Here is a 22290-nt window from a genome sequence, read left to right as displayed (position 1 = left end):
CCAGGAATCCCACAGCCCCAGTGCTAGAGAGGCAGGAGGTCTGAGTCTAAGAGCCAAGGGATAGCCTTGGCTATAAGTTCCAAGTCAGTGTGCTCTACATACCAAGATTCTGTCTCTAAAATGAACAAGACAAGTCATCGTAAGTGCTGCAGCCCAGAGCTGTAGCATATGTGGGCCGACTGTGCCCTGGTTACGGTCCCTGATGCTGGGAAGCAGTAGTAATGAGACTCACGATCTCCTCTACTCTTCACCCGGAACACCTCCATCACTTGTCCTCCTCTCCTTAGTCCCTTATCACCATTATCAAAATGCTGAAGACCCTCAAGCTAGGGTATCACTGTAGAATAGAGAAGGGAATAGAGCACCCAGTGTTAGACTAACAGAGTGCAGGGGAAGGCTTACATGTAGCATTGAAATGAAGTCGTCTGTTTTAAGATTGCCTTTCACTATAATGTTGTCCAAGCTGACCTTAAATTCCTGGACTCAAACCATTCAGCTTCCCAGCTATCTGGGACTACGGGCACGTGCCACCCACACTTCCTCACCCACCCTAAAATAAGATTTTTTTTTAAACGTTTTTAAACAGGGAGTTAAGCAAGCATAAAAATGCACGAGCGCGTGCATGTGAGCAAGAGCTGGATTTAGATCGCTGTCTAAAGACCAGAGGACACAGCTGACAGTTTAAAGGGGAGCAGTTAGTTATCAGTGGCACCACTCCCAGGTCCCTGCCACGCTCCAAGGCCGGTGGCAAGAGGAACAGAACAGAGTCAGGCGGGGTGGAGTCTAATTGATCCCCGCTCCATTAACTTCAGCTCACCAGTCATCCATCCCCTTTGGGGCTCAGTTTCTTATCTGCCTAATGAAGGCTTTGAGTATTTGGTTTCTAAGGTTTCTTCAGTTCGAGGAATCTGTGACTCAGCTGCAGATACGCAAGGTTGCCGGAGTGCAGAAGCTAGGGTGACGCCCTGCCCAGACTTGCAGGCAGGCTTAATCTGGTGATCAAAAGGAATCTGTGGTAAGCATACCCAGGGATGAGCTACGCCCATCCTAAATGGCCCTGGTCTGCACGCCCTGCAGCTGGAGAGTGGACCAGTCATGAAGCCCAGCACTGAGTGCTTAACAGTAACTTATTTATGTAGACGCTTCAGCAGGTCCGTTGGCCCTCCTGCCTCATTTTGTCTGTCTGCCTTTTCTTTCAGTTCTCTTACACAGGGAATTCCCATTCTTTGGTGAAAGAATGGAAGGGGAAATGAAAGACTTTAAGTGACAGATCTTCAGAGTAAAAAAAAAGTTAAAATTATCATATGAAAATATTTGACAAAAGCAAACTGGAAGTAAGTCACCTGAATGTAGTCCATCTACGCGTTTGTGCATGTGTGCACGTGTGTGGTGCACGCACACCTGTGATGCCAACGCTGAGGAGACAAACGCAGGAGAATGGCCGATTCCCTTTCAAAAAGGAAAGAGCGGGGTCTAGTGGCCCAGGCCTTGAATCCCACACCCAGGAGTTAGAGACAGGCCGTTCTCTTGTGAGTTCTAGACCAGCCTGGAGCGATGGTTCAGCTCTTACAGAGGACTGAGTTCATTCTCTACCTCCGGTCTCCATGGACACCTGCGCTTACATCCACGAGCTCTGCACACATAGACAAATCATTTAAAAAAGAGACAGACGGCATGGTGTGCACTCAGAGTTTGAGGTTAGCCTGGTCTACAAAGCGAGTTCCAGGACAACCTGGGCTACATAGACCCTGTTTCAGTGCGTTTCTGGAGGGGAAACTGGGAAAGGGGATAACATTTAAAATGTAAATTTTAAAAATTCAATAAAAGGGAAAAAAGAAGCAAAAAAAAAAAAAAGGGGGGGTTAGGGATTTAGCTCAGCGGTAGAGCGCTTGCCTAGCGAGCGCAAGGCCCTGGGTTCGGTCCCCAGCTCCGAAAAAAAAAGAAAAGAAAAAAAAGTGTATACTTATTCCAGGCGTCCGTCGTATAAAGAAGACGGAGGCAGGAGGAGGCTGACAGTGTGTGGCCAGCCTAGGCTGCACATGGGAGACACGGACACTACCAGAATGAAATAAAGGAGCTCCTGAAACTCAGGAAGCACCGGCAAGGGCTCTACCCAGCTCCATGTCAGTCAGTGCTGCATAGTGAGACCTTGTCAAAGACAGACAGACAAGCTGGGGGTAGCACGATGGGCCTTTGGATTTCCAGCACTTGGAAGGTAGAGGCAGGAGAATCTGGAGTTCAGAGTCATGTTCGGCCACGCTGGTAAGTTCTAGACCAGACTGGGCTATGTGAGGACAGACAGACAGGCAGACAGACAGACAGATCTAAACAACAAATGAGCCACATTGCTCTGCCTTCCCGTGGCTGCTCTGTGCAGACTGACAGGTGTGAGTGAGGCCATACTTGACTTCGTGGTTTGAAGTGTCAGCTTCTATAGGAGAAAGGAAGGAAATGAGAAAACAGCTTGCTTCTATTTTCAGTTCCCTTCTCCAAGGGAGAAGCCGGCTCTGGGCAGGCAGCTCCATGGAGTGGGCTGCTGCCTCTCCTGCCCTGTCTGTTGTTGCCCTGGAGGTGAGTGTCCTTGGCTTGGATGTCCTGCTGTCCCATCACGGCTCTGTACCAACACTCTTGCTTTTGGTTCTGGGCTCAGGGAAAGGTCGGGTGTCCCCCAACCCCGTTTCTCAAAGTAAACCCTTCTCGTGGCTAGGGTACTTGTTTTCTGCTCTGTTTTTCTTCTTCCATGAGACATGGAACTTGTGTCTTGGAAAAGTTTCGTTTCAGCCAGGCGGTGGTGCTGCACGCCTTTAATCCCAGCATTCAGGCAGGTGGATCTCAGAGTTCAAGACCAGCCTGGTCTACAGCATGAGTTCCAAAGAAACCCTGCCATAGAAAACAGAGGAGAAACTATTTCGTTTCCTCAGTAGGGCTTCATTTGTAGTCTCCCTTTCGACCTGTCGCTCCCCTCAGGACCAGAAGGTCCTGTCTCTACCCATCAAGCTGCCAAGAGCTCATCACGGGGCTCCGGAATGATTTGAGTCCCCGCAACAGCTTTTACCTTTGATGATATTTGACAGTTCCTGTAACTTCATTATTTGTCTGTCTATCTGTCTGTCTGTCTGCCTTGTACATGAATATATGTGGGCATTCAAGTGGCATGGCACACATGCGGAGCTCAGAGGGCAACTTACAGGGAACCCATTGGGGTCACCAGGTTACCCGTGGAGCCACCTCAGTGACACCTATGACATCTGACGTGAATAAACTCTTTCCCTATCTGAGATGGTCTTCTTTCCTCACGTATGTAGTAGGAAGGTTTGCCTCCTTGTTTTTCTGGAGCCTTTGTTCTCAGACTCTGGCTTCCACTCCCTTAAATGTAGGCATTTGTCAGCATTCAGCCTTTGGTCTGCCCTTTTTATGATCTGTCAGTGTGTTTATCTCTCTTCCTAGTTTTACATATCACTAACTGTACCGCAGCAGCCAATCTCTGTGTCCCTCTGAGTGGTACCACTTTCCTATCCAACAAGTCAGGCAGCATGCAACCTTGAGATAAAGGCTTCAAGTCAAGGTACACATCAATGCCTCAGTGGTACGGGAGCCTGAGAGATCAGTTCCACAGAGAAAGGCACAGAGGCTGATGTCAGGGCACTATACCTCATCTATACCATGGAGTTTGTCCTGTCCATCACATGATCACTCCTGTTTTAGGAGGGGGTGAGGGGTTAGACATCAGATGGTGCCTGGCTCGAATCTTAGCACTTAGGAGGCAGAGGCAAACAGATCTCCATGCATGTGAGGTCAGCCTGGTCCACAAAGGAAGTTCCAGGGCACCCAAGGCTACAAAGTAAGATTCTGCTTAAAAAACAAAAACTGGGGAGGTTGGGGCTGTTAGAACACCGGGGGAGCACACACAAGACCCTGGGCTCAGTCCTGAGCAGCACAGGAAGAGAGAGGATCTTGTGAATTGCCTGGGCTGGAAATGCATCCCACGATATAAAGGAGCAGCACTCTGTGTGCGTGCGTGGTGTGCGTGCGTGTGTATGCCTATGTACGTGCGTGGTTGTGTGTGGGGTGTGTGTGTATGTGTGTGGTGTGTGTGTGGGGTGTGTGTGTGTGTGTGTCTATGTGTGCATGTGTGCACATGGGGGTGTGTATATGTGAGACAAGCTTCTGGGAGCCCTCTGCCTCATCCAGCCCCATATTAACCTTTGATTCAGAGCCTCGTGGGAAGCTCTCATTGCAGTGTTTGTAAGAACTTAAATAACAAAGTCTGGACAGGATATACCTGTAATCTGGCATTGAGCAGCTGGGGCAGGAGGATTACAAGTTTGACTTATTTGGATGGAGTTCCAGGTTAGTCTGAGCTAAATAGCAAAATCTGTCTCAAAAAATTAAAAAAAAAAAAAATCAGGGCAGAGAAAAAGGCTAGAAAAAAAAGCGCAAAACAAAGAAGCGGAAGGAACAAGGTCGGGCCCCCACCCCAGAAAAAAAAAAAAAAAAAAAAAAAAAAAAAAAAAAAAAAAAAACAGAGACCTTTTTTGATGTCTGGCCAAGGTGATTGGCTTGCCATACAGTCTGTCAAACAGAATTACAGCAACTTATTTTGATGGTTTTAATTGGCTTTACTTTTGACTCAGAGTTCAGGAAGCACACAAAAACGATAAAGGTTAAATTCGTAAAAGGGCTGGCAAGGTGACGCAGCACATAAAGCACTTGGGGCGCAAACCTGGAAGCCTGAGTGAGAGCTAATGACCATCTTTTTTTCTGAGTACCACACAAGCACACATGTGTGCACACATGTAATTGTACTGTATAGAATTTTTTTGAAGATTAGGGAACACTTCATTCTTTCTACGAAATAGAGTATCAGACGAAGAACAAAAAAGAGTGTTTTTTGTTTTTGTTGTCCCCCCGCCCCCCCCCCCGGAGCTGAGGACCAAACCCAGGGCCTTAGCAAGCGCTCTACCACTGAGCTAAATCCCCAACCCTTTTGTTTTTATTTTTAATTGTTTTCAGGGTTTGGTTTGGTTTGGCACAAGTGTTTTGCCCACATGTATGTGTATGCACTGTGTGCCTTCGTGGTGCCCACTGAGGTCAGGAGAAGCCATCAGAGTCCCTGGAACTGGAGTGAGAAATGGCTATGAACTACCATGTGGTTCTGGGACACTGAACCTGGGTCCTGTGCAAGAAGAACAAGTGCCAGTCCTTCAGCCCAGACCACCTCTCCAGCCCGGGAAGGGGCATTTCAATAGAAAAGACCTGGAGAGAGCAGATGCAAAATGGTCATTTCAGGGGCTGGAGAGATGGCTCAGCGGTTAAGAGCACTGATTGCTCTTCCAGAGATCCTGAGTTCAAATCCCAGCAACCACATGGTGGCTCACAACCATCTGTAATGGGATCTGATGCCCTCTTCTGGCGCATCTGAAGACAGCTACAGTGTACTTATATATAATAAATAAATAAATCTCTAAAAAAAAGAGAGAGAGATAGTTTAAAAAAAAATAGTCATTTCAGTGGCTCTCCAACCCTGATGTGCTTTCATGGGCTTTTCTAGTTTATGTAAACTGGCCGTCAGAGGCCCCTCTGCAAAAGAAGGCTGAGACACTAAGCCAGGCAGGGCGCTCCGGGAGTCAGGAGATAAATGGAGCTTGCTGGGCACTTAGAGCTGTGTCAGGGATAGAGACCCTGCGAATCCACTCCTGGCCACCTCCTGCTTGGTGTTGCACTGGGTGGACGGAGCTGCACCTGAGGCAGTGGCTGGCCATCCCTGTGCTGCAGTTGCTGACCTCGCAAGAGTGGTTCCAGATTTCTTTGCTCAAGCAGGAGTCTGAAAGTGACAGGGTGGCAGGTGGCCCCGGGACACCATCTCAGTCCTGAGGTCCTGTTCCAGCCCTTGTGTAAGTTGCTCCTGCACCCCAACAAGGTCTTTTTATGAGGTTTATTTTTATGTTGGGGAGTCTGCAAGTGTATGAACTCGTATTTCACACACTTCCTGTTTCCTTGTCTTTACCGCTTCCTCCCGCAAGTGTTTTCGTCATCCCAAGAGTAAAAAGTGTTCCTAGCAATCCTGCCATATTCCTCTGAGTGCTTAGTGCAGTGCTGCTAGCACATGATGGGGGCCTGAGGTTTGTCTTACTGGCTATGGAGAGGGTATTGTCTTCAGCCGTCCGAAAGATCCTGCCTGTCTGAGACAGTGTGCTGTATGGCAGGGTACAACGTCGGCAGCGGTCTCCGCCTCCAGAGGTAGATAGGAAGGTAGATAGATAGACACATACATACATACATACACACACACACACACACACACACACACACACACACACACACACACACACAGTTAGAGAGCAATGGGTGCCAAGAGGAGGATTAGACAGAGCACAGGAAGAGTAGCCTGCATTGCTGGGATGGTTGTAAGGACGGAGACAACAATCTAATAAGATGCTCAGAGAAGACCTCGCTGCTAAAATGGCATCTTACCAAATATTTGAAGTGCTAAAGAGCCTTATGAAAAGATCATTCCATGCAGGGAACTCTTAATATGAAGTCTCTAAGGCTGGCCCTGTTGGAACATTCCAGAAGGGGGGAGTTTACATCCAGGGCAGAAAGGTGAAGATTAGGGAAAGAGATGAGTCAGGGGAAAAGTGGGGCAGAGAGGATGACCGGATACTGCATGTTCTGGTTGAACTTTGCCCTGGGATTAGCCTTCAGAGGGTTTCCATCATAAGACTGACTCTGGATAGCATCACTCTCTGAGTCAGGACGGAATCCTCTGGATGCTGCAGTAGCACACAGAGTCAAAGCCGCAGGGATGCTGGTCAGAAGGTGACTAATTATAATGGAGACTTGACCAGGGGAAGCAGCAGAGGTGAAGAGGAGTGGGCAGAATCGTGATTTAATTTGCTGACTCAGGGAAGGAAGCTAAAGAAGATGGCAGGGTTTTAGTTCTGAGAAACAGAAAAGTTGCAGTCTGAAATGTGGAAGGGGCAGGAATGGTGGTGCGTGTCTTTGATCCTAGCACTCAGGAGGCGGAGGCAGATGGTTCTCTGAGTCTGAGGCCAGCCAAGGCTACAGAGTGAGTCCTTGGCTCAAAATAAGAATAAGATAAAGTGAGGAAGGCCTGGGAGGGAAGGTTTTGCTGTGCAGCAACTCAGCGTGCGCCTGGTAGGTTCAAGGCATCTCCTTTGCTGACACCCACAAAGACACCAAGCAGGTATCAGTCGTAGGAATCAGAGAGGCTAGAGACATCTGATGAGGTAAACATGAGTCCACGGATGGGTTGGGCCATATAACTAGATGAGATCACTGGACATGTCACTGTCCAGACAGAGGTGACAAGGCTACAGGAAATACCCACTCACTGCTTAGACTGTGTCTCAAAATGACTGACTCCACGCAGCCCGAAGTGATGGGGAAGCAGCAGGACAGACATCAGACCCATTGTTTCATTCTGGGGTCCTCAGATCTTCTACCAAGCCATGCCTCAACTTATATGAAACACTGCAGTCCCAGAAACTCCAAGGCTGACATCACAGGATCATAAATAAGGCCAAGGCCAGCCTGGGCAGCATAGTCAACTGTGTCCCAAAAATAAAACAGGGCTAGCGGGAGGCTAGCTAGGTGGCACAGTGGGCAGAGCGCTTGGCACACAAGCCTGACAGCCCGAGTTCCTGTCTCAAAACCCATATAAAGGTAGGAGAGGGCAGGTGTCACAGAATTGACCTCTGCGTGTGCACTGTGGCACACGAGTGCCAATAGTGACTACCAGCTCAGCACACTAATGACGAAGGAGCTGTTAGAGTGCTTGCCTAGCATCTATCTGTAAGGCCCCAGGTTCAAACTCCAGTACCTAGGAAGGCGGAAAGGTAAAATCTAATCTACAGGAAGGCGCTGGGAGATGGCTCTGCAGGTAAACCACGTGCTGTGCAAGCCCGAGAGCGGGACCCCTGGGACCCCTGGGAAGTCAGTGCACACCTGGTAGTCTCTCCTCAGCGTGTCTCTGTATGAAGCAGCTACTGAAGGGCACTAACTGTTGGCCAAGCACAAGGTTTAATGTATGTGGGGCTGCGGGAGCTGGCACAACCACCCCGTGTACTTGCTCTTGTCACAACCACCCCTAACCCCAGTTCCAGGCACACACACATGCATATACACATATACATGAAAAAAAAAGGTTGTTTATAAAGTGTAGAGGAGAGTACATTACCAGATTCCCAAAGACATACAATACAAAATGTAAAGTCTGATATGCAGTATATTTAGTGACTTGCCAAATGAGAACTTAGACAATTAGGTCATAAGTCATAATGCATTAGGAGATGAGCTCACTGTAGTCTGAAGGAGACACTGAACTGAATATTGAAGAATGGCAGGCTTTTGCTTTGTAGAAATTCTGAGGGGAGCTATTCCACACAAAGGAGCTGACAAGGCCCAGTGTACAGCTACGAAAGACCTAGAGCATGTTTGGGTAAACCACACAGGTCTGTTTTAACTGAAGGAAAAGGTGGGGACAAGGGGGCTTTGGCTAGAAATGTAGTGTATAAAACAACGCTTAAATCCAAGATTTGGGGCCAGCAGGGTGGCTCAGTGGGTAAGGCACTTGCTATCCCTGAGTTTGGCCCCAGGACCCACATAGTAGAACAGAACAACTTCCACAAGTTGTCGTCTGACCTCCACACATATATGTGTGTAACCCGCCATCTCCTCCCACACACATCAATGTCAATGTTTTGTGGTCAGGGTTATCATGATGAAACACCATGACCAAAACACTTGGGTTTATTTGCTTACCCAATAGGCTAGACCTCAGTCAATCATTAATTAAGAAAATGCCCTACAGGCTTGTCTACAGCCAGATCTTCTTAGAGGGGCATTTTCTCAGTTGAGGCTCCCTCCCCTGATGACTTATGTCAAGTTAGCATAAAACTAGCCAACATAAAATGTAAAATATATACATACGTGTGTGTGTGTATGTGTGTGTGTGTGTGTGTGTGTGTGTGTGTGTGTTCTGAGGCTTTAATGGCACAGACCTGAAACCCCAGCTACTTGGGAGGCTGAGGCAGAAGAATCACAAGTTTAAGGATAGCCTAGATAACTTCGTGAGAACCTATCTCAAAAAAATTTTTTTTATTTTAAAAAGGCTGGTGTGTTGGCTCTGCAGGTAAAGCGGGCACTTGCAGCATAAACCTGGCAACCTAAGTTTGTTCCCAGAACCACATAAAGGTGGAGAGAACTGACTCCACAGAGTTGTCCACACCGCCACATGTGTGCACACTCACACACATGGATGTACATGCAACACACACACATACAATTTTTGTTTGGTTGGTTTTGATTTTTATTTATTGTATGTATCTGAGTAGCTGTCTTCAGACACCAGAAGAGGGCATCAGATCCCATTACAGATGGTTGTGAGCCACTATGTGGTTGCTGGGAATTGAACTCAGGACCTCTGGAAGAGCAGTCAATGCTCTTTTTTAAGTAAAAGAAGAAGCTGGAACTACAGCTCAGTGTGAGGGCACGTGCCCAGTGTAACCATTTAGCCTTTCTATGTCCACCCCAACTCCTGAAGCTTCTTTATTTATGAATGAATGCCTAGGCCTTAAGCTCTGCTTGTTCCCCAGCTAGCTCATAACTCAGCCCGTTTATCTATTTTATACTATTTTATACTATTTTATGTCTATTTTATGACATAAAATATACTATTTTATGTCATACTTAAAATACATACATGTTTATACTATTTTATGTCTCCACGTGGCTGGTTACCTCTCCTCAGTTTCATATGTCCAGCTTCCTCCAAGTCAGGATGGCAATTCTCCTGGGCCTGACTACTTCCCAGAATGCCCCGCCCCCCCCTGTACTGCACACACACACACACACACACACACACACACACACACACACACACACACACACACACACACACACACCCCCCTGGATGTCCTGCCTTCTACTCCTGCCTCAGCTTATTGGTCATCAGTTCTTTATTGACAGGTGATGTTTATACACAGTGCACAAGAGCTTATCCCTACACCTAGCATGCAGGAAGAAGCCCTAAATCTACGTCCATGCTCCACAAATACACAGTGCTGAAGATTAGGAATTGGGGTGCTAGCTCCTAGGTGGCTGGGAGCATTAGTACCCCTGACACCTGGGGTTGTTTTGGGAGTTTTTGTTATGTTGCTGCTGCTGTTTTTGGAGACAGGGTCTCTCTGTGTATGTATCCCTCACTGGCCTGGAACTCACAGCAAATTGCCTGCTTCTGCCTCTCAAGTGCTGGGATTAAAGATGTGGGCCACACACCCAGCTGTCTCTGAGGTTTTGAAGCAGAGTTTATGTGATGTAGTGTTGCTGGGGTCTGTGGCTGCAAGCAGTTACCAGTAAGAGGCCATGGCCAGGGCTTCTGGGTGAGATGTTGTCTCACATATGCCTGCCTATACACACACACACACACACACACACACCAAAAAGGAAAAGAGAAAGAAAAAGAAAAGGGCCTGGCGAGCTGACTCAGCAGTTAAGAGCACTGGCTGCTCTTTCAGAGGACGGAGTTTGCTTCCCAGCACCATGTGGCAGCTTACAACTATCTGTAACTCCAGTTTCAGGGATTAGACATTCCTCTTCTGGCCTCCACGAATATGGAGCACATACATGTGCACATCCATACATGCAGACAAAACACTATAAAAACCACATAAGGTGGTTTGCAATTAACAAAGGAGGCACGGGAAGGCTGATTTAAGTAGAAAATTAGCTGTAGCCATACAGCCTTTGAGATGAAAACCATACTAAAAATATCCAGGGAGGACCCAGGGGACGTAGTACTAAGATAGGGAAGTTAGTCCTAGTGTGGTTTGTCATAAAGATCATATTAAGTTGTGTGAGCATCGGGGAATTTTCACAGAGGCAATACAGCAAAAATAGAGAAACAAGTTTGAAAGTTTTAAGAAAAAAAAGTCTTCAATGGGGGTGTGGGGTAATCAGCACTTGCCTAGCATGTGTGAGGCCCTAAGTTCAATCCCCACCTCGGGGTGGGGTGGGAGGTGGGGTGAGCTGTAGAATTGATATCAACAGCTGGCTCTGAGGTAGCCCATAGCACTTGGAGTTCCACCTTCTTCCTCATAGATCTCCTGACTGACCAAATGGGGCCGTATCACATTCTTGGGGAGTTCGTAAATGACTGAGTGAAAGGCAAAATGTATCAGATTTTAATGAAAACAGTTTGCTTCTGTTTTCTTCAAATGAAGCCTCGCAACTTTAAGAACAAGTGTACAGGAAATAAAGAGCTAACACTAACATCGGTAGTGTGACATCCTCAGTCCCAAACACAGCTCAGTCAGAAGCACAGAGACCGCAGGGAATACATTCTCACTGTGCTCTTAACCTGTGAACCTGTAGTACCTGCCTTGCTGCAGCCTTCCAGTGCATAGCACATCCTGGACGTTGCTCTCCTTAGAACGAGCCTCGTTCTAACAGGATCCTTGACCTAGGGTGTACGTTAGTGCTTGACCAGTAATAACCTCCTTCAGCAATCAGAAAGGAGAAAGACGAGTTCTACCACAGACTCTCAGATCCTCTGGGCCAACATTAGAGGCCTAACTGAGGATCTCCTTCTCGGGGCCTGGTTAGGGTGTAGTAAGGTGGTACTGAATGAAGCTTAGTACTCTAGAATTATATGCAGTCATTTTTGAAGTACACCGCCTTCCAGTTAGACTCTGGTGTCACGATGCTTGGTGTTCTTGACGATTCGTAGGTGATGGTTGCCGCTCTATCAAGCACTAGTTCCCACAAAGAAAGAATTAAGACTGGGAAACAGCTTGTAGGGCACCACTCTCCCTAAAAACAGCTCCTTCCAGAAGGGGTGACCCAGCTGCCAAGCTCCAAAGCCTGCTGAGTTGGGCAGCCGCCAAGAGCAAGGTTCAGTGTTTACATACCCACCATGGGCCCGGGTTGTCACAGCAACTCACCCAGCACAGTTCATCCCCCTTCCCTTGGCTACTTCCCAGCAAGCTTTGCCCGTCGTCACCTCTTGTGGTTTCAGTGTTCTTGGTAACCCGGCTTGCTCTGTTCTTTTTATTTTCCTGCCAGTACCTCAGCCTCTCACATACTGCCCAGTCTGCAGCTGTACTTGACCTGTGTGAGGCCAAACAACCTGCGCTTCTCTCAATTTCCCAAACCAGACAGATCCCCTGCAGCAGCCAGAGCCAAAGCTAGCAGGCCTGTGTGCTAAGTCTCCAAGGGCACACCCGAGACCCTGGCTCTTGTCATGCGTGCTTTCTTGGTCTTCTAAAAATATGCTAACTTCCCTGGAAAGTTAGAAATGGGAGAAGGAACTATTCTCGGCAGGCCCACTGACCCCAGAATAGCAAGGGAAAGGACAGGAAAACGTAAGAAGTGGACACAAGAACTCAGAATTCAGGACTGTAAGTTCTGTGGAGTTGAGGCAGCTTCCCACACCCGAGAGGGCAGGGAGACAGCATGGCTCTCCTCTGAAACAGCAGAGACGAGTACTATCAAAAAATGCTAAATTAGGGCTGCGAGAGAGAACACACTCTGGGTGTGACCCAGGCATGGTGGTACAAGCCAGTCATCTTGGCAGTCAGGAGGTAGGGGCAGGATTAGGAATTAAAGGCCCTCAGCTATAAAGCAAACTCAGGCAATCTGGGATGCATTAGACCCTATCCTTAAACAGAAGGAACTTTTAAGTTCTCCTCAGCTGTAGCGGGCAGAGAAATGCATTATGTTCTTTAGTTTTGGTGCACCCCACCTGGTTACAGGTTTTAGCACTCAAGATTAATTCTGTCTATCCAGAGGTCGTGAGCTCTCCCGGACAGTTAGAACCTTCTGGTTCAGCCTCCCACCTGAATTCAACCCCCAGAACCTGTATAATGGTGGAAGAGAATGAACTCCAAAGTTACCATCTGATTCCAGACACACACACACACACACACACACACACACACACACAGAGAAACAGAGAGAGAGAGAGAGAGAGAGAGAGAGAGAGAGAGAAATGATACTTTTTTTTTTTAAAGTATAAGGTTTAAGGTATTAGTTTTTGTTTGTTTGTTTGAGGCATGTTCTCATGTAGCACAGGCTGGCTCTAACTTGCTATATAGCTAGAAATGTCGTTGAATTCCTGACCGCCCTACTCTACATCCCAAGTGCTGGGATTTCAGGTCTATGGACCACCACGTCTAGTTTATTTAGTCCTGGAATGAAAGCAAGAAAGTGAGTCCAGGCCAGCCTAGGCCATGTAAAGACAATTACAAGGAACTAAGCATGGTGGCCTTCAATCCCAGGAGGATCTCTGAGTTTGAGGCCAGTGTGGTTTACAGAGTGAGTTCCAGAACAGCCAGAGCTACATAGAGACATTGTGTCAAAACAAAGACAAGTCTCCATTTATGTGGAAGGGGTAACCACCCTGGGGATAAGGCTTAAGAGGCCAAGGCCTGTATAGGCTGCAGAGAGTTGAGAGTCAGCTTGGGTAGCTTCCTAAGACCCTGCCTCAGAACGGTGCGCTGTGAAGAGAGGCCTGAGGGTATAAGGCAGTGGTGGGTGAGACTCTGGTCCAGTCCCTCACACTGTAAATCACAGACTAATTGAGCATTTTGTTTTATGGGTTGACTTTTTTTTTTAATTTATTTTATTTATATGAGTACATTGTAGCTGTCTTCGGACACACCAGTATAGGGCATCCCATCCGATTAGAGATGGTTGTGAGCCACCATGTGGTTGCTGGGAATCGAACTCAGGACCTCTGGAAGAGCAGTTAGTGCTTTTTTTTTTTTTAAGTAAAAGAAGAAGCTGGAGATACAGCTCAGTGTGAGGGCATGTGCCCAGTCAGTGCTCTTAACCACTGAGCCATCTCTCTAGCCACTTGACATCAGCTCCGCCACTTGACAGACTGCTGAGGATGAGGATGAGTCTGCCGCGAAGCCATTGGCTATGCTCTCTGACTTAGGGATACAATGTATTGGCCCCTTCTGATCACTTGACCAATCCTTGGCACTGTAGAACTCAATGGCCCTTTAGGAACTCCCCAAAGAGTTTACTCATAGCCCTTGGATCATATCCTGAATTAAGTTTATAAGACACTTTCCTAGTATTCCTAAGCTCTATAAACCGGTTGATACTTAAGCAAGCCCACTACATAGCCTAGTGTTAATCTCTACCCATTTGTCTTCTCAGAAGTCTGAGGGTGCTGTCCCCACAGAGCAGATCACAGTGTAAAATACTGTTTCTGAGCATAACAGACATACGTCTTCTCTTCTTTGCTTCAGGTTTTTGTTTTGTGCTTGTCTTTCTGTATTCGCTTTGTCTGCATAGGCTTCCTTCTCCATAGGCAGTCTGGCCTCATGTGGTCTGTAGACATGTGACTTTGTGATCTTCTGATCTCCCTGATTGCACCTCCCAAGTATTGGGATCATAGTTTGTACCATGTGTCTGGTTTCTGTACTAGAAATCAAACCCAGAGCTTTGTGCATGCGAGGCAAGCACTCTACCAACTGAGGGAGATCCCTAGCCCTCGGTAGGTTTTTTGAAACAGAATCTGCCATGGAGGCCAGGTACTCACTGTGCCCAAGCTGGCCTCAGACTTGAAGATTTCTCCTGCCTCAGCATCTCGAGTGCTGAGATTCCAGGTGTTGGTCATTTCCTCAGTAGTTGGTAGATATAAGTGAAAGAAAGTCCTGGGATTCCGTTTTACATTGCCTCAGTTAAAAATATTTGAGCTCTAGCCAGGTGGTGATGGCACACGCCTTTAATCCCAGCAGTTGGCAGGTGGATCTCTGTGAGCTCATGGCCAGCCTGGTCTACACAGTGAGTTAGTTCTAGGACAGCCAAGGCTGTTACACAAGAAACTGTCTTGGGAAAAACCAAAACCAAACCAAAAACCTTGATTTGTGGGAGTAATCTGTCTTCCCTGTTAGCATCCATATAATGGCTTGTTTGTTTTGGAGGGCCCGTGAGATGATTCAGTGGTAGAAGGAGAGAGCAGTTGTGGTCTAACATTGCAACATGAATGTACCCTCACTTATACATCACACACCATAACACACACACACGCACACGCATGCACGCAGTTTTTTCCCTCTCTGTTGTCACCAGCAGGAGTAACCTTCTTGCTCTTTTCCTCCCATCTAGGCTACCCGTTGGCTCTGTTTTACCGGCATTACCTTTTCTACAAGGACAGCTACCTCATCCATCTCTTCCACGCCTTCTCAGGCCTCTCAATCGCTTACTTCAACTTTGGTAAGGGAGTGGGTTCTGCAGGGACGCAGCCATGAGAAGAAACCCGGGGAGGGATGGACCAGGGGCAATCCCTGAGAGAAGCTTGTGCATCAGGAGAAGTGTTGGCTCGTAAAATGCTTTCCTCATTACAAAAAGAGGAATCAGTCAATAGGAACAGACTTCCTTGTTCTTTGTTTTCTTTTTACATCCCCTTATTGATGATAATGTCTTGAGAGTCAGTAAGGTGGCCCAGCAGTACAGGGCATGTTCTCTTCGGATCCCAGTTCAGTCCAGCACTCACGCCACATGGCTCAAAACCACCTGAGACTCGGGTTCCAAGGGATCTGATGCCCTCCTGGCTACACAGGCACACACATGCACACACATGCACACACCCACATACACTCACACATGCGTAAATAAAAATATTTTCAAAGATGTCGAAAAACAGTATATTAAATAATTCAAAATAAGGTAACATAATGTCACTTGGTACTGCAGAAGTGTGTGATTTTTAAGTAAATTTAGTGCTTGGCATTATGGTGCACACCTTCAATCCCAGCACTCAGGAAGCAGAAAGGGGCCAGCTTGGTCTATGTAATAAGTTCCAGTCCAATCGGGGCCACCTAGTGAGACCCTGCCTCAGTAATAACTAGGACTATTCAGGGCTGGAGAGATGGCTCAACAGGGAAAGCACATGCGGCCAATTCTGATGGCCTTCCCACATGGTGGATGGAGAGAGCAGATTTCCTCTAGTTGCCCTCTGACCTCTACACTTACCGCGGCACACATACACAGAATATTTGAGACAGTGTCATGTAACCAAGGCTGACCTTGAACTGTGGAGAAGAGGTCATCTTGCCCTCTGTCAGCACTTCCCCAGTGCTAGATGGCAGACATGGAACAGCATGCCCAGTGCCAACATTGCTGGGTACCGAACCCAGGTCTTCCTGCGTGCCAGGCAGGCGCTCTGCCAGCTGAGCCCCACCCCACCCTCCAGCGCTGCTACTGTGTTCTTTTTTGGGACTCTCAGGAGGAATGGGCAGCACGGTCCTAAATGCTGCTCTCTTCTCTGCACCCAGGCCACCAGTTCTACCACTCCTTGCTATGTGTTGTGCTTCAGTTCCTCATCCTGCGACTCATGGGCCGGACCATCACTGCCGTTTTTACTACTCTTTGCTTCCAGATGGTAAATTTTTCTCATAGCAGCTCAAGCCACATCTGACAGGAGGTGTGGAGGGGCAAGGCAGAGGGTGGCAGCGCAGTAACCGAGGAGACCTAGCTTGCAATGCGTCCTCCCAACACCCAGCACCTGACTGTGGGCAGGTCACTCTGCACAGGCCCCAGGAGGACTGTGGCAATAACCCCTGGCCAGCCTCCAGACGCTGCCAGCAGGGTTCCTTGGTTCTCACCAGAGTTAGCCCAGCTGACCATGAGTTACTCAAAGCTAAGGCAGACAACCAAGTTAGAATGAGCTGCAGAGGCTGAGCATGTAAATGTCGTCCGATGCCCTAAGCAGACCCCTCCTTGCCGAGGTGCTAATGCCCATCCGTAGGACTTCTTTATTTATTGAGATGGCTCTCACCGTGTAACTAAGGCAGCTTCAAACTCTAGAGCTCAAGCTGGTTTCAGTCTCTCAGTGCCAGGATTCTAGGTCTGCAGCAGCAGGCCAAGCTCACAGGAAGAACCAGGAGAGAGGAAAGGGGAGGAATACAGGGGGTTGCAGAGCCAGGGGGAAGTGAAGAAGTTGGACATGGTGGCACAGGCTTGGAGGGCTAAGAGGAAGATTATGACTTGGAGGCCATCAACCACCAAAAAGGGTTGGGGGGAGGGAGCCCATAAGGGAAAGGAAGAAAGGTATACCATGGTGAAGACATCCCTCCTCTAGGCCTACCTTCTTGCTGGTTATTACTACACAGCCACCGGTGACTACGATATCAAGTGGACAATGCCACATTGTGTCTTGACATTGAAGCTAATTGGTAAGTGGAAAGGTACTGTCTTCCTCCTTTACAGACGGGCCCCTCCCCCACTGAGCCAAAATAACCCATATTGCTGTTCCTGTCATGCTCCTGGCTACAACCCTCGCCTCCCTTCTCTCTTTGCTCAGGGCTGTCTATTGACTACTATGACGGAGGCAAAGACAGGGTAAGTGTCCACTCTGGCAGAGGCTAGGGACTGACCAGAGGGACGGAGAAAGGCCGCTACCAAAAGACTGGGTCTGCCACCAGGGCAGGCTCTGCCTCATTCCCTAGCCTATGAGCTATCTTTCAGATAGCAGCTGGGCAAGGACGAACCAGGGTAACTTGTCCAGGCCCCAGCTCTTGCACAAAGTTCAGAGATCAGTGCCAGCAAGGCATTTGTCACAGCAGCCATGGGCAGCTGTTGGCTGAGCTCTCCACACATTTTCTCATGAAGCGACCTTCCGCCTCCCACCCACACTAAAGAGCTCCGGGCAGTGGGGCACAGGTTGGGAATGCGCGCCTCTTGGGGTAAGATTCAAGGCTATCCTGAATGTGCACTCTCTTCTTGGCATAGAACTCCTTGTCCTCTGAGCAACAGAAATATGCCATACTGGGTGTCCCCTCATTGCTGGAAGTCGCTGGCTTCTCCTACTTCTATGGAGCCTTCTTGGTAGGGCCCCAGTTTTCAATGAACCACTACATGAAGCTGGTGAAGGGACAGCTGACTGACGTACCAGGAAAGATGCCAAACAGGTAATCACCTCTCCTGGTCAAGACCTCCGTGTGGTATTCCACCTAGTTCAACCGCTCTGAAATAACCTTCGTAAAGGTCAGCACACTGGCCCAATGGTCACAGTGTCACATGGGCAGTGTCTACATGTTCCTCGGCCTAGGCTGCCCCAGCCTCTCATGCTGACCCTGAAGGACAAATGTTTTGCCCACAAGTTATACTCCTCCTTTCAAAGCCTCCTCTCACTGATAGAGACCCTGTTCAACATACAAAAATGTATACAAAAAACACATACTTAAAGAGATAAAGCCAAAACCACTACAGCTCCTTCACTGGGAACTTGTCCCCCTGAATTTCAGCATGAGCTGAAATTGCTAGTTCTGTACATGGGGGTTTTTAGCCTTACCGCTGTCTGAGAATCCTACTAAGTTCTGAGCTCAGTAGCACTGAGGGTTAAAGCCTCCCACACTGCCTCGCCCTCCTGCCCTCACTCCTGTAACTGGGGCTTGCTAATAGCCAGGCACACAGAGCTGTCTTTCTGGGAAACAGCTCCAGGCTCGGGGATCCTGGTACCACTGCATGCAGCAGTCCCCACATCCTGACATGCTCCTTTCCGTGACTGCAGGTCAGGGTGAAGGGCAAGGCTCTGCTGTCTGTGACCCCACTTGTTCCTTTCCAGCACCATACCTGCTCTCAAGCGCCTGAGTCTGGGCCTTGTCTACCTGGTGGGCTACACCCTGCTGAGCCCCCACATCACAGAAGACTATCTCCTCACTGAAGACTATGATGTGAGTGGCCATCAGCACAGCAGTGTAACTAGTGCCTCACGCAGAGGGATGAGCAAAGAGGCCTGTAGATGACAGAAGTCTACAGATGTGTGTGGGGTTTTGCTTGTCTGTGAGAACTGGTATGTGCCACTTAGGCCACGCCTACATGGGCAAACCTGGGCACAGGGTAGCTCCAAGTGCACTTTTGAACTCCCTGCCCTCCCTCTCCCCCTAAAAAAAAATAGCTCTCCTTACCGTATGACAGGTGACTTTGGGGTGCGGCAGCTGGTGGCGCTGCAGCCTTCCTTTAAACTGACAGACCTAGAGGTCACCAGAGTTCATGCTCCAAGAGGGAGGGTGAAGCCAGCTTTTGCCACTGCCCCTGTAAAGCTCACAGTTGTGCACACCGTATCCATTCGGGTAGATTTCTCTGAATTACAGACCGTGTATATGCAAGGTCCCTCTGCTGACTACAGACTGCCTAGACTGCACAGGAGGCAGACACATGCTGGTGCCTCTTGGCTGGTTACAGACAGGTGTGGGCTATACTGTCACGGCACATGTGGCATCAGAATCATTAGGAGTGGAGGAGCCAGCCACAAGTTTGAAAATAACATTTAGGGGACTGTGCCATGCCCGTGCCCTCCCTAACGCTCCTGTGCTCTTCTCAAGACCCGCCCTTTCTGGTTCCGCTGCATGTACATGCTGATCTGGGGCAAATTCGTGCTGTACAAATACGTCACCTGTTGGCTGGTCACAGTAAGTAGGGAAAATGAGTCACATTTAGACAAGCTGGGGGGAGGGGAGGCTGGGAGGATGAGTGTGGAGAACCCTAACCGTCTTTCCCCTCAGGAAGGAGTGTGCATCTTGTCAGGCCTGGGCTTTAATGGCTTTGAAGAAAATGGGACTGTGAAATGGGATGCCTGTGCCAACATGAAAGTGTGGCTCTTTGAAACCACCCCTCGCTTCACTGGCACCATCGCCTCTTTCAACATCAATACCAATGCCTGGGTAGCCCGGTAAGTATCGAGGCCTAGGCCCACGCTCCTCCCACAGGACACTGAGGCAGGCTTGTTGTCCCTTCCGTCCCTGTGTCCTACTTAACACTCTATAAACTTTTCACCCCCCCCCCAAAAAATCTGTAGAAGGGCCTCCTTATGTCCTTCCGTGTGCTGTTTACATGCCGTGCTCCAGCACTGGTGCGTTACCGTCCTTGCACCGCAGCACCACTGTGCTATCAGCTGTACCTACAGAAGCAAGCGGCCAGTCCCACGCCCCTGTCTAAGCCCAGTCTGTGCAGTGTGGGAACCATGACAGCTTTCCCCCATCTCAAGCCTTCCTGTTAGCACTGCTTCCTGCACCCTCGGTGGCCACCAGTGGGAGCCAGTCAGCACTCCACTCCTCAGTGCACGGGGACCCAGGAGCAGGAGTCAAGGCTGAGATTCACCCTTACCCACCCTCTCTCCAGTTACATCTTCAAACGCCTCAAGTTTCTTGGAAATAAAGAGCTCTCACAAGGTCTCTCCTTGCTATTCTTGGCCCTCTGGCATGGTCTGCACTCAGGATACCTGATTTGCTTCCAGATGGAGTTCCTCATTGTTATCGTGGAAAAGCAGGTATGACTCAAGGGTGGGAGGAAAAAAACGGATGGGGAGTAGGACAGGACTGTGACTGTCTCCTTCCACCCCAGGCCACCAACCTCATTCGGGACAGCCCGGCCCTGAGCAGCCTGGCCTCCATCACTGCCCTGCAGCCCTTCTACTACTTGGTGCAACAGACCATCCACTGGCTTTTCATGGGCTACTCTATGACTGCCTTCTGCCTCTTCACATGGGACAAATGGCTTAAGGTAGTGAAGACCTACCTGCACGGCTGCCAGGGGGGACAAGCCACAGCTCCCATGTGCCTCACTGGTTTCTGTCTCTCCGCAGGTGTACAGATCCATCTATTTCCTTGGACATGTCTTCTTCTTGAGCCTACTTTTCACATTGCCTTACATTTACAAAGCAATGGTGCCAAGGAAAGAAAAGTTAAAAAAGAGGGAATAATCTGTTTCCCTGGTAAGTAGTCTACAGGCTATAGGCAAGCTAGAACAAACTAGAGAGTAGTCTACAGGTTGTAGACTAGAACCACAGACTAGAAGAAATACCACTGAAAACTCAGGTGGACTTCATTGGAGCTTGCCCTGAGGAAGTGCCCTGTGGGTTTTTGGGTTTGTCTGTTTGTTTTTTGGGGTTTTATGTTTGTTTGGTTTTTTTTTAAGATTTATTTATTTTATGTGTATGAGTACACTGTCACTTTCTTCAGCTACACAGAAGAGGGCATCAGATCTCATTACAGATGGTTGTGAGCCACCATGTAGTTGCTGGCAATTGAACTCGGGACCTTTAGAACAGCAGTCAGTGCTCTTAACTGCTGAGCCAGCTCTCCAGCCCGTGGGTTCTACTTTCCTTGTTAGTAAGGACACCCTCCTGACCACACCCCTTGCCTTGTAGGTGGCCGAGAGCTGGACTGGTGCAGAAACTACTTGTCTCCCTTCTCACAGCACTCCTCACCCCGGAGCAGAGACACCAGGAGCTGGAAGTCACAGCACTCCCGGCTGTGCCTCTGCGACAGCCAAAGGGGAAGCTCTTGTGGGAGGAGCAAAGGGGCAGCACCCCCTTTGGACTCCCCCATGCACGTTGCCTTATCTCTCCCCTCTAGCCAGGAATCTGTTGTTTCTCTTCTGCCAATCTACTACGATTGTATATGTGCCGATACCGCCACCCCCCCATGGGGGGAGGGGAGGGTACAAGGCCCTGCCTGCTCCACTTTTTCTATCTTGGAACTATACCAGATAAAATCACTTCTGTTTGTTCAGTTTTTCACTGCTAGCATCCCAGACTGCTTTCTTTCATACATACTCTCTGTGCTTGCTAAAGCTGAGGTCATCAGGGTCTCTCCTTGAGAGCCACAGAAATCTAGGAAATCAGGAATTCCTACCATCAAAGTCTGGAATGCCTGAATCTAAGGCGAACAGTTTACACTACCATGTACTGCTGAGTTTAAGAACCCTCAAAACAATCAGGTCTGAAAAAAAAACAAAATAAAACTCTTTATAGGAAAAACAAAAAACAAATATACAGCATTGGCTCCCCACTCTGCCTTCTTGGTACAGAAGATTTATCTTCCAGCAGATCTTAGGAGGCAACAGACAACGCCAAGAGTCCTTCCTGTCTGAGAGCCAGGCACTGCTGTTCTCAAATGACGCCCCATACTTCTTCAAAAGCTGTGGTAACTTTAGCACAGGTCAGCGCGGCAGAGAGTGGGTAGTTGCTGATGGACACCATCTTTTCTGTGTACTCTACACTGACCTGAGGAGAGAAGGATCTGGTCAGACAACTCTTACCCTGCAGCAGGTTCAGGGTAGAAAACATGGGGGAGCTAATGTCTCAACAGCATGTCATTCCTAGCAAACCTCTACAAAAACTGACTACCTTGTGTTAGAGACAGGCGAGCCCTCAAAGAATGAATGCTGGGCAGGGATGCGGCTACCGCCTGTTTCACGCCCTGTACGTCCCAATTTGTAAGAACGGGGATTTTCAAAATGCCAACTGCTCGT

The 22290-nt window shown here is 48.6% G+C and overlaps 2 protein-coding genes across 2 annotated transcripts in view; one reads left to right on the top strand and one right to left on the bottom strand.

Annotated features, from left to right (window-relative positions):
- Positions 1–21562, top strand: part of Lpcat3 (lysophosphatidylcholine acyltransferase 3) — a 40548-nt gene extending 18986 nt beyond the window's left edge. The window contains exons 2-13 of the mRNA XM_032905709.1: positions 15142–15249; positions 16311–16417; positions 17117–17210; positions 17339–17376; positions 17767–17945; positions 18602–18710; positions 19362–19448; positions 19542–19708; positions 20158–20305; positions 20380–20538; positions 20621–20749; positions 21185–21562. Of these exons, the coding sequence (XP_032761600.1) occupies positions 15142–15249; positions 16311–16417; positions 17117–17210; positions 17339–17376; positions 17767–17945; positions 18602–18710; positions 19362–19448; positions 19542–19708; positions 20158–20305; positions 20380–20538; positions 20621–20737 (1313 nt within the window). The 3' untranslated portion in view covers positions 20738–20749; positions 21185–21562. The remainder of the gene's footprint in view (positions 1–15141; positions 15250–16310; positions 16418–17116; positions 17211–17338; positions 17377–17766; positions 17946–18601; positions 18711–19361; positions 19449–19541; positions 19709–20157; positions 20306–20379; positions 20539–20620; positions 20750–21184) is intronic.
- Emg1 (EMG1 N1-specific pseudouridine methyltransferase) overlaps positions 20940–22290 on the bottom strand; it is an 8277-nt gene continuing 6926 nt past the window's right edge. The window contains exon 6 of the mRNA XM_032905710.1: positions 20940–22042. Within this exon, the coding sequence (XP_032761601.1) occupies positions 21929–22042 (114 nt within the window). The 3' untranslated portion in view covers positions 20940–21928. The remainder of the gene's footprint in view (positions 22043–22290) is intronic.

Source organism: Rattus rattus, chromosome 6 (genome assembly GCF_011064425.1).
Source record: "Rattus rattus isolate New Zealand chromosome 6, Rrattus_CSIRO_v1, whole genome shotgun sequence".
NCBI classification, from domain to species: Eukaryota; Metazoa; Chordata; class Mammalia; order Rodentia; family Muridae; genus Rattus; species Rattus rattus.
The sequence above is the reverse complement of the archived record's forward strand: the minus strand, read 5'-3'. Positions and strand labels throughout refer to the sequence as shown.